The sequence below is a fragment of the Chiloscyllium plagiosum genome, chromosome 32 (genome assembly GCF_004010195.1).
Source record: "Chiloscyllium plagiosum isolate BGI_BamShark_2017 chromosome 32, ASM401019v2, whole genome shotgun sequence".
NCBI lineage: Eukaryota > Metazoa > Chordata > Chondrichthyes > Orectolobiformes > Hemiscylliidae > Chiloscyllium > Chiloscyllium plagiosum.
The window spans coordinates 8650523-8663190 of record NC_057741.1 but is presented as its reverse complement, the minus strand read 5'-3'; the positions used below and the strand labels follow the sequence as shown (position 1 = coordinate 8663190).

The window sequence follows — 12668 nt, the reverse complement described above, 5'->3', positions numbered from 1 at the left end:
GATCTTGTCTTATTTAGCAACTCCTGTGCAGCACCTTGTTAAAGGACTTCTTGAGATCCAAATGGATCACATTCATTGGCTGCCTTCTGTCCAACTTAGAATAAAATCCCTCCAGTGTGGAAACAAGCCATTCGGCCCATCAATTCCACACTGACCCTCTGATGGATATCCCTCCTGTAAACCTCTATCATCCATGGCTAATCCACCAAACATGCATATCTTTGGACTGTGGGCAGAAAACAAAACCCATGCAGGCCCTATTTTAACATGTACATCCAAATATTCTGCAGTACTTAAAGTTTGCTTGTATGAATCAAGAAACCTTGCTTTGTGACAGATATTAAGGTATTCTGCCTGTCATTTATTTATTCACTATGATTTGATTTATTCTTTCATGAGATATGGCCAAATATATTTCCCATCCCTAATTGCCCATAGGAAGCTGGTGATGAGCCAATTACCATCCACGGGGTGCAAGTACAGCTACAGGGTTGTTAGGAAGGGAGTGCTCGGATTTTGGCGTAGCAATAGAGATGGAACAGCTAAATGGTTGTAAGTCAGGATGATGTGGGGCTTGACAGGGAATTTCCAGATGGTGGTCTTCATATGTGTTTACTGACCCTGTCCTTCTAGATGGAAGAGGTCATGGGTTTGGGAGGTGTTTGTCAAACGAGCCTTGAAGTACTGCTGTAAACATCTCGTAAACGACGTACATGGTGTATATAGAGCAAGGTGATGGAAAGATCGAATGTTTAATGGTGATAATGACACAATGAATAAAGCAATTGAGAACAGCACAGATTCTGTCACGGTTTGCGACATATTCATCGAGATAAAGAATATCAGTGCTTTGCAATGGGGCATTTCCTATCTTTAGAACATCAGTGCCAGTATTGAATGTACCTTGGATTCAATGCTAAGCACGAAGCTAGATTTCTGACATGACAGTCTCTCTGTCCTTGCAAAATGATGAAAAATCTCACAAATCAGAAGTGTTGGCCCTGAATGCATCATTTCTGATTTTTGTGAGGGAGGGTGAGGCACAGCATGGGTGGCTTTGGGCTTCATGCATGTATAGCTAATGGATACAGTACCTATTTGAATTAACAGTTGTGTTCATTTAAATCCTGTTTTGGTATCCTCATTTTATGGAACCCAGTGTGGACAGAACAGGCCAACAGGTAAAGATCCCAGGATATGTTAAGAGGAGGTTTGGCAGGTCAAATGTTCTTGAGGGTGGTTGGAAAAGGGATGGTGGGGTGGCTTGTAGAATTGAATGGAGAGGGCAGTGTTGGGTATCCTTTCTGATTGTTAAATGCATTACAGAATGCGCCTGAAAATGCATAAACCCAATAGAAGAGTCAACCTGCCAAAGAACTTACAATACAAATGTTGTTCTCCTAAAAGATACATTGAATGAATTTCAACTTATTGATTTTTTTTAAAATCAAGGACAGTTTTTTTTAATTATTAGTATTTTATTAGTCTTTTAATAAAAAGGACAGACAATAAATGCTGGCCTAGTCAATGATATCTATGTCCCACGAGTGAATAAATATAAAAGATCATCAATAGATAGGTAACTTTATTTTGTAAACTTCAAAGTTTTCCCATGATGGATACAAGGTGAGTTTGTATGGAGTGGAGGAACATGGATGGCAAGTATAGCAGCATTGGGCACCATGGAGAGTTTGGGCGATCACGGTAGGCATAGGGAATTAGGTAACATAGAAAGTATGTATGAGAGAGATGGAAGTAAGAGGCGTGAGGGTTGAACAAGCATTTTTGGTTTAATCAATGTTTCACACAATTCTCACGCACAGGGGCAGGCACTGCACTGAGTCTGCATTATACGCTCTCTGTGGTTGCCTGACCCATGTCTCAAATAATCCCACTACTCCAGAAGGGAAATCTAACTTCCCAGGCTACATTTTTCCTGGGTATTCCGAGGAACTGTCCTGCCTCCACACTCCCCACCTGGGAATGAAAATCAGGGCCTTTTTCTTTATTCAAGGCCAGCAGCACAATTTCCTTCAAACTTCAAAATAGCCCCTAGTGTCCCAATTCTAACTCTGTGCAGGTGGATGGATTTTGAATGAGTCAAAATTTTGCCAAACACATCTATTTCCCACACTAGCCATCATGTGGCATCTGAGTGAATTTACCAATTTCATGTACAATTCATAAAAGGTTTCATGCAGTGAAGTGTCAGCAGTTAGAAATTAGGTTGAGGCTAACAATATACATTTCACATTGGGCTGTTGGAGAAGTGCATTTCACCCATACGTGTGAATGACATTGAAATCTAGGTCATTTGGAAGTAGTAGGACAATGCACAAACCATTATTCTTCTCGGACCCCAGATTATATCACATTTATATATAGGATTACTAATGGTTTTAAAGTTTTACTGAATTAAAAGACATATAGGTGCAACATTTATTCTTAAATATATCAATTTTAAAGGGGCACCGTTTTAATAAGTGTTTCAAGTCTGAGTTCTCACAGCACATATGATTTCATTAATTATGTCTGTTTAATAAAAGAACTGCCTGGAATCTGCTTGTATAAACTATCTGGGGTGCCTAGTTTTTATTCCAACCTTCACTGCAATGACTTGCCATTATCTGCAGATTTATTGTTGTACTATAAGCTTGCACATAAAAATGCTTCATACAAGTACCGATAAGATGACAGGATAATTGTGATTTGCCTTGAATAAAATGACAGTAAGAAGTTACAGCTCTCGGCATTTAATATGTAGCAGCATCCAATGTGGTTTGAATCACCTTAATTTCTTGCTGGTGGTCTGCCATAATGCATGCTGGCAATGACTTCAACCTTCAGTACTTCATTTTAATGCATGATGGCAATAGTTATTGTAGAAGTTAGCAAACAGAATGATTAGGAACATTTTTCCAGATGTTATCGAGGCTGTACTTGCAATTCACATTTGGAGAGAGAGTATCTTTGGAGTACTGAATTGAGTTGGCTAGTGACAAGCACTGGAATTTCTGTTCTCATCAGAAGAATTAGGTTGTGGTGTAACGTAGTTCAAATCAATGTTAACTGGACTTTACATGTTGAGTCACAGAAAACGTTGAGTCATGTTTATATTGTGGAAAACATTTCTTCATGAATGAACCCAAGTAAACCAAGTAATGCCATGGTTATGGTAACTATTTTTAAATGCAAATTAGCATCATATATGACATCTTGGACAATGAATTGATGAATCATTATGCTGTGTTACTGTATCATTATATTTATTTTCCTTGGTAGTAGATAATTCAGTTAACTGGTCTCTAGGAGAGCGAATTCTGAGCCATGTGATTTTCGACTCCTTTTTATACCAAGAAGAACGAATGGGGAGGAAGAAAGAATTTCAGCCTTACTTCCTTGAACTGCAAGAATGTTTTCACTGACGCATGTGAAAACAAGTCGCCATGACAAAACATGAGGGGTACCTGGAGTGTTAGACCAGGAAGGATGCTACAAATCCAGCTGGCAGAATTTAATGTTTGCAACAGGGATCTAGCTCACTAGGTAAAGAATCCTTAGGGAATCACTGCTAAGATTAAGTTTGGAATCCAGAGGCCTAAGCTAAAGCTATGGAGACTGGTGTGCAAATACCACCATTATAGATAGTGGAATTTGAATTAAATTAGTACATCTGCAATACCGTCAATTGTTCTAAAAGCCCATCTGGTTCATTGATATCATTTTGGGAATGATATCTGCCATCTTTGCCTGATCTGGCTTCCATCTGACTCCAGATCCATAGCGATGTGGTTGACTCGTAAATGGCCTCTGAAATGGGATCACAAGCCATTAGCACAAAGGCAATTAGAGATGTGCAACAAAATTTGGCCATACGATGCACACACATGGAAAAAATAAGAAGTGCCCATCAGACATTTAAGTAGCATGTATTGCACCGTGCCCTGTATGAGCACACATCCATCCACAATAGGCCCAGTAAGTGTGAGGGGCCATATGTGGTATGATAGGGATTACAGAATCAAACAGGGGTTGAAGGCAAAGGTATGGAGTGTCTTTCAGTGTTCCTCCTCACTACACTCAGTGCCTGATAGAGGGATCATTTCCCCAGCACTCCAGCCCCATAAAATCTTACAAAAAAGGATTTGTTATTTGGATTTTCTGGATGACTCTCCTGTTTGACAAAGATTGAATACCAATTAAATGTTCACCTAAGGTTCTCAATTAGCATCTAATGAACCTCCCAACTCCATTATTGGAGGAGGCAGTGTTCCCATCCTGCACTCTCCCCCTTGAAGAAATAAGCCCCATCTTACACTTGCTGGCAGGCAGGGAATAAAAGCATTTAGTTCCATCCAATGTTTGCTTTTGTTTTTTAGAATAGGTCCAAATAAATTATCTGCCTTTCTGCCTAAGGTCAACTATGAACTAACTTGCCTCAGCTATAATGGTCTGGGTCAACTCCAAGCTTCAAACTCAAAGCATATCAGCTTCTGTTGCTGCCCTCAGGGTTTCACACATTGCTGCATACTGACTTAGGTAAAAATGGGAACTGGATACAGCGTTGAAGGGCAGTGGACTATCCATATTTATCAGATTATAAAATAATGGTCTGAGCAATGAAGGCAAACATGCTAAATGCCTTCTTAACCAACCTTCTACCTGTGACACAGCTTTCAAAGAACTATGTACCTGAACCCCTAGGTCTCTTTGTTCAACAACACTACCAAGGGCCCTACTATTAACTGTGTAAGTTGTGCCCTTGTTCATCTTACCTAAATGCTATACCTCACATTTATCCAAATTAAACTCCATGTGCCACTTCTCAGTCCCTTGACCCAATTGATTAAGATCTCTTTGTAATCTTAGACAACCTTCTTCACTGTCTACTATACAACCAATTTTAATGTCATCCACAAACTTACTAACCATGCTTCCTAAATTCTCACCCAAATCCTTTACATAAATGACAAATAACAGTGGACCTAGCACCGATTCCCGTGGAACACCACTGGTCACAAGCCTCCAGTCTGAAAAATAACTCTCCACTATCACTCTATCTCCTACCATCAAGCCAATTTTGCATCCAATTGGCAAGCTCTCCCTGAATCACGTGATCTAATTTTACTAACAAGTCTCCCATGCGGAACCTTGTCAAAGACTTTACGAAAGTCCATGCAAACAATGTCTTCCGCTCTGCCCTTATCTATCCTTTCAGTCATTAGTTCTTTGAAAGCTGCGTCACAGACAAGGTGATAAGAAGGCATTTAGCATTATAAGAGTTGGAATGTCATGTTGTGGTTTTACAGGACTTTGGTGAGGCCTTTTGGAGTACTGTATACAGTTCTGGTCACCTTGTTACAGGGAGGATATTATTAACTTGTGGAGAATTCAGAAAAGATTTACCAGGATATAGCCGGGAATGGAGGTTTGAGTTATAAGGAGAAGCTGGATGCGCTGGGACTTCTTTCACCGGAGTGTAGGAGGTCGAGGTGTGACCTTACACAGGTTTATAAAATCATGAGGGGTATAGAGAAGGTGAACACCAAAGGTCTTTTTCCTAGGGGTGGTGAGTTCAAAACTAGAGGACATATTTTTAAGATGAGTGGAGAAAGATTTACAAGGGATCGAAGGGGAAACTTTTTCACACACAGGGTGGTTCATATGTGGAATGAATTGCCTAAGCAAGTGGTGGATGCAGATACAGTTACAATATTTAAGGACATTTGGACAGATACATGAATGGGAAAGGTTCAGAGAAATATGGGACAAAAGCAGGCAAATGGGATCAGTTGAGTTTGGGAAACTGGCCAGCATGGACAAGTCTGTTTCCATGCTCTATGACTCTATAAACTTGACTGACATCTGATTTTGTAACAACTTGGCAATGTTAGAAAATGTCTTCTATTGTAGGCAACAAGCTTTCGTCTCTCGGTTGGCAGTAACAAATAGTAGGTGGGAAGATAACAGTAGGCCCATAGTGATTGTATTACCAAAGCTTTAATGGCTCTCACTCGATACTAATCAAAATCATTGTTTACTGCAAAGTAAAGCACCAGTTTGTTCTGCCCTACCATGAGAATCTAACATCCTGACCCTGCCATATCCAAACAGTGCACTTTTCATCTGCATCTCCCGCTTCCTCCACTTGCCCTGGCGGAGTGAAATAGTTTCGTCTGGAATCAGCATAGTGTTTGGCCTAGATATATGCCTTTCTTGAACTTTTCCAGCATCTTTCTTTATCTCACCTCTAGCTAGCTCATTGACAATATCAACCTCAACATCATTCCCAATTAACTGTTCACAGTGCACCCGGTCTTCCTGGAACTGTATTCATTTTCACTTTGTAAATCATTTTCTACCCTCAGAAGGTGCGTGGACATGAAGGCTAAGAACGAGAGTGGCAGTTGCAAAAGTCATACAATGTTCTCTCATTAGAGAGAGATGACTGATGATTGTGTAACCTGACAGTCAACATTCCTTCAGCGAGAGATGAGGTCAAGAATACAAGACCTTCATAAGGACCTCAGCCAATGTGGGAATTGAACCTGTGCTGTTGGTATTACTCTGCATTGTAAATAAGCCATTCAGCTACCAAGCCAACTGGTTTCTCCACAACAGCTATACCAGTCTAAGCACAAGAGGTGTGGAAAGAGTATGAATGGAAGAGGAGTGGAATGTCAGAGTAAATCCTGGTCCTGGGAGACAGGGCTAGGCTAACTGTGGAAAGAAAGTAACCGAAAACGAAACAAGTATGGGTGAAAGGAAGGGAGAATGGTACTAAGTGACTGGGAATTTGGAGAAAACCACGAACAAGAGCTACGGGGGTATCAGAATAAACTTAAGGAAGGAGACAGTCTTCCTTTGATAACTGTAGGAAAAAGTCTTAAAATGATTTCCAGTCTATGTCATCTGCAATTCTCTGGTAACAGTCCAGATATGACTTCAGACTGGCTGCAAATTTAATCTGATGGAAATAATGAACCATATCTGTGATGAATGAGTCTGAAAGTCACTGTCTTGGACATGCTTTTAATTACGGAACAACCTTCAGGTACACAAATCAAGAATGAAAAGAGGAAGCAAAGAAAACACAACTTCATTAACCTAGCATCTTTCACCAACTCAAGGAATTGCTAAGTGTTTCACAGCCAATGCATTATTTTTTTTAGTTGTCATCGCATGAGCTATTAAACCAACCTGGCAGTTGTTCAACTGATGTACAAGTTTTGTTTGTTTTGCACATTGAACTACGCGTTGTAAATTAAACTTGGAATAAATTTATGTCTTATACATGACTAATGTTTCCTGAAATTGGCTTGAGCTTTGCAATAAACTGTCATAACAGAGTGAGTGTAAGTAATATGGTTTATAATGTAAAGTAATCGCATTTCAACTACTTATGCACAATTATACTTGAATCAGCCTGAATTGCTGGTTTGAATGAAGCAACAATCATTCTATGATACAGCATGATAATGTATATTGAAAACACTATATTATGATTGCACAAAAGAATGCAAAAATGACAAATGACCATTCCATCCATTCAGCGCAACCTATTATTACAGGCCTGTTTCAGTTAAATACAAACACCTCATGAATCCTTTGCAAAAAGACTACACCGTTGAATAGTATATGCATGCTTACATAACTATATTGACATTCCTTACCAAATGGACAGTGGCAGTAATAACCAGCAGCTTGATTCTGGCAGGTTCCTCCATTAAAACATGGGTTGCATTCACAGTAGTTAATAGTGGAATCACATGTTTTACCTGGAACAAATAAAAACACAAATGAAATGTACATAGATTATCCCAGTGAAGGGTTCGCCTGTTCAAAGTCTGCATGCCATTCTTAGAATGTGAATGTTTTCAAAGTTGTGTGATTTTTAAATCTTTCCCTCATTTATTTCCTTGGATGTTTGTTGCTAAGTGAATACAATAGCTTGCAGTGCACGATGAACTCCTCTGGTTGTGTTCAAATATGTAGTTCTCACCAGATGATGATTGGCCATGCTGCTCATCTTTCATCCCAAGCCTATCTATTGGAAACATCATGCTCTAAACTGTTCCTTCCATTTTAAGTGTGCTATTGGTGACAATTAAATACAGTTGCTCCATATACAGGAGTTTAATGTTATTGGTTCTTATCCAAAAGCAGATCAAAAAATATAGAAAATCTATATACACAACTTGATGTGCCATCACATTTTTTATATATCCAAGAGTGTTAACGGATACAAACCAAAAAGGATCACATTACAATACAGGTTTGAGATGCTGATTGAAAACTTACTACTGAATGAACAATGGGTCTAAAACAATTTTCAATATTGCCTCATTCTGAACTGGAAAGTGGGACACAGTGAATGGACCAGAACGGTGAAGATCTGAGAGAGGCAAGGATGTTGCTCATTGGCAACATGGATAGAACAAACATTTGTATTTTTTTTCTTGAATCAGATTTCCAATTAGTAGTCTGTGGTCTATAAACTCAAACAGGCTCATTAGCTGGTGTGATGAGGATGATGTATGATTATCTTGTGACTGGTGGAGGTAAAGCAGAGAGCGTATAAACCTGATAGCATATTTCTGACAAATTAATCTTCTCAAATCACACTTCACTCTTATTCTACAACCTGTTATAATGTGTAAGTTGCAGAATGAGTAAACATGCACCCTTTGATTTCTTCCTTTTCCTTCAGCAAAGGTTGCTTTGTGCATTTATCTTTCAGATACTTGAGAACTGTCACATAGCCAGCCCCTGGCAGTCTGAGTGTCTAGCGCAAGCCGAAACCAAGGAGGTAGGAACACTGATTCAACGCGACTCTCACAGGCTGTCAGTTACCTGCATTCTTCCTGTTTCTCTTTAGTCAGACTACAGAGTCCCCTTTTCCTGACACAGAGGGCCTCTCCTCCCTCCTTCCATGCAGTGACTCATGGTGAACTGAGAGATGTTGGGCAGTGTTGCTGAGTTCAGCCAAGATAGATCTTGAGGTATAGAAATTTAGGACTACTGTCAGAGTTCACTTGTGTCTGATGTTTATGGAATCCCGACAGGTTAGCCCACACCAAACCTCCGAGGAGCATCCCATCCAGACTCACCACCTGACCTATCCCTGTAATGCGGTATTTCCCATGGCCAATCCACTGAACCTACACATTCCTGAACACTATGGGCAATTTAATATGGCCAATCCACCTAACCTGCATGTCTTCGGATTGTGGGAGGAAACCCACGCAGACACAGGGAGAACGTGCAAATTCCACACTGACATTGCCCGAGGCCGGAATTGAACTGTGAGGCAGCAGTGCTAACCACTGAGCAACCATGCCTCTTAAAGTGAAGTTATGAGGAAGCTCCATGAAGACCTCAGGTGAATACACCATCCACAAGAGCTCTCATTCTCTCCTGGACTCACAGCTTTCCTTCCCTGCTGCCTATGCTTCATTTTCTATGACTGTGCAAAACACAATGTGAGGGATAGTATCTATGAGAGATTTGTTGACAAGTTTTCAAACTCCAATGAACTCCTTTTACAAGTTCACAATCACTCCCTTAAGACACTAACAAACTATGAAACCTCCTCCAACAACACATTTCACAAACTCCATAGCAGCATAAGAAATTCTATGAAAAGCCCCATGTTTGTACCCTTGATAGCAACAATGGGTCAAATATTGGGGAAGAGGCATGGGGAAAATGCTGGGTCTCTTACAACAACTAACGGATCACAAGGAAGGACTTAGAAGGTTTATAAATGTCAGATCAGGAACCAAGTCAATGTTATTGCCTGCAACAAATGCATGTAGAGTTTGCAAATCATGACTTCATTTGAGACGTAATGTTGATTTGCTGCCATTTTTGGGACTTTGGGCTCCTTCAGCACCAACACCAGTGCCAGAGCAGACTCCAATTCTGCAGCCTATTATGATAGAGTTTTCTCTTGCATGTCCAACCAGAAAATGGCAGCATATATTAAAGTGTTAGGAATGTTTTTATCAGTACCACAAGTGGTCACGCATAGACAAATCCATAAGGAGGTTGAACCTTACTATTCAATATTGCGTCGGTCTGATGAAGTGGTCACATTCACATGGATTCATTCATGATTCATTCATTAAGCATGTTTCCACACTGCTCAAAAACTCACTTTATGATTTGACATGAAGGGAGAGGGTAGATGAAGAACATGTGTTGGCATGGGTGGAGGATGAGGAGATTGATGGGGTGTGTGAAGTGAAGGATAGACTACCTAAAATTTAACAGAACAATAAGGCAAATTCCCAAAGAACTGAGGCTTAATTGAATCAATGAGCAACACAATGACATTTGGGCCTCTTTTGCTATGGATATCATGTGCTTCCATACTTCTGGGATTATCTAATTCCATAATTCATGTGTTTTCTAGACAGAAGGCCAAATTTTCACTTCTGAGGCTTCTGCCTTAAATGGGGACATGTCTAGTTTGGTGTGCCTGTTTCAGGAAAGGTTCCTGAATGGTGGAGGGAGGTTGGGTGGTGGGGAGATAGATTCAGGCCCACTGCCACTGGATATTGATCTGAACTACTAAATGCCCAGCTGCACTGTTGAAAAGATTGTCTCAATTTCTCTGGGGCTTTGTCCTATTGTCCTGTTAAATATTAAGCATTCTCACCCTCATTACTCACACCCCATCATTGCCCAACCCATTCCCCATATCCCAATTCCACCATTTCATGCTCCCCACACACCTCCATGGTCTCTCATTTCCTCTGTGTAAACATATGAAATGCCTTTCTTAGCAGTGTGGCAACATATTTTCAACGCAAAAGAAAACATATTATAAATAAGACAGCATGGACAAACATTTCAATAAACATTGTGATCCAGCTTCTTCATGTCTACCCACTTCACTTAGAATCATAGAATCCCTCCAGTGCAGAAAGGGTCATTCAGACGATCAAGTCTGCCCCGAATTCTGAAGAGCGTCCCAACCAGACCTAGCCCCCAGCACTTCCTCTGTAAATCTCATTTTACATGGCTAAACTCTGGATACTACAGGGCAGTTTAGCATGGTCAATCCACCTAACCTGCACATCTTTGGACTGTCGAAAGAAACTGGAGCACCAGAAGAAACCCACACCGACACAGGGAAAATGTACAAACTCCACACTGACAGTCAGCCGAGGCTAGAATCAAACCCAGGATCTGGTGCTGTGAGAAGTCACACAACACCAGGTTATAGTGCAACAAGTTTATTAGAAATCACCAGCTTTTGGAGCATTGTTACTTCATCAGGTGAAGTGCTACACCTGATGAAGGAGCAGTGCTCTGAAAGCTTGTGATTTCTAACAAACCCGTTGGACTATAATCTGGTGTTGTGTGACTTCTGATTTTGTCCACCCCAGTCCAACACTGGTACCTCCACACCTTGGTGCTGTGAGGCAGCAGCGCTAACCACTGAGCCACCATGCCACACTTTACCAGAGACCCTCTTCCTTGCAATACCTAATGCTAAGCCTCCAGCTAAAAAACAGCAGAACTTATCAAGTGCTTATAAAATCAGTCTTTATTAATCTGATGAGAGATTCCAGCAATGTGCTGCCGGGGCTGAGTTATGAAGTGGGAAAGTTGAAATTGGCAGTTGAGAGGACTTGGGTAAGAAAACCTGATGGGGAAATCTGGCCACACTGGATGTGGAGATGAGGAAGTAGCAGCCACAAACAATGCCAGGAAGAGCCAGCAGAGGGTAATCTAAGGCTAGATTTTGAATCTTCCAATTGCAGCTCAAACCGAGATGGCACTGTGAAGAGTACTGTGAACCATCTTAAATATCCAACTGGGAGGTCTCAGTGATAATTAAGGATCAGAGCCATCCACCTTTAAGGTTAAGTTTCAAGTACTCATTCTGAGGCAAGATAATAAAATGATATGGAAAGTCAACACTTCCCTTTCCTTTGTCCATGTGTTACTTGAATCTCAAACACATTTTTGTTTTTACTTTAGCAAGATTGATTATTTAATCATGACAGACAGGTTATGATGGAAATTATATAGATGAGATGATTAGATTCCCTACAGTGTAGAAACAGACCACTTAGCCCAACAAGTCCACACCAACACTTCAGAGAGTAATCCACGCAGACCCATTCCCCTACTGCATTACTCTATATTTACCCCTGACTAATGCACCTAACACTACGGGCAATTTAGCATGGCCAATTCACCTGAACTGCACATCTTTGGACTGTGGGAGGAAACCAGAGCACCCGGAGGAAACCCAGGCAGACACAGAGAGAATATGCAAACTCCACACAGACAGTGGCCCAAGGCTTGAGTTGAACCTGGGTCCCTGGTGCTGTGAGGCAGCAGTGCTAACCATTGAGCCACTGCGCCATCCCAAACAAAAGAAACAAAAAGTTTGACAAGAATGTGATTTTGAAGGAAAGTGGTACGAGAATAACATAGATATATGTGGTTGACGATGCATATAATTTCAACTCAAAAATAAAGTGTGAAGCATTAAAAAAAAAGCATAAAATTATAAAGCGTAAAGAAGATGCGCATATTTCAGCAGGCAACAAGGTTTCTGGGGTCATTTTGTGGTGGTCATTCATTAACTTTTGAGCCAATGAGAGACCCTGTTGTCTCCCTTCACTAGGATCAAGCAGCTCAGGGTC

The 12668-nt window shown here is 40.7% G+C and overlaps 1 protein-coding gene across 2 annotated transcripts in view; it reads right to left on the bottom strand.

The window, feature by feature from the left end:
• Positions 1–12668, bottom strand: part of LOC122539345 (protocadherin Fat 4) — a 375046-nt gene that overhangs the window by 41150 nt on the left and 321228 nt on the right. The window contains exons 11-12 of one of the 2 annotated variants that reach the window (XM_043674088.1): positions 7674–7778; positions 3683–3810 (exon numbers count right to left, since the gene is read on the bottom strand). In XM_043674088.1, coding sequence (XP_043530023.1) covers positions 3683–3810; positions 7674–7778 — 233 coding nt within the window. The remainder of the gene's footprint in view (positions 1–3682; positions 3811–7673; positions 7779–12668) is intronic. The other variant, XM_043674087.1, reaches the window with a different exon arrangement.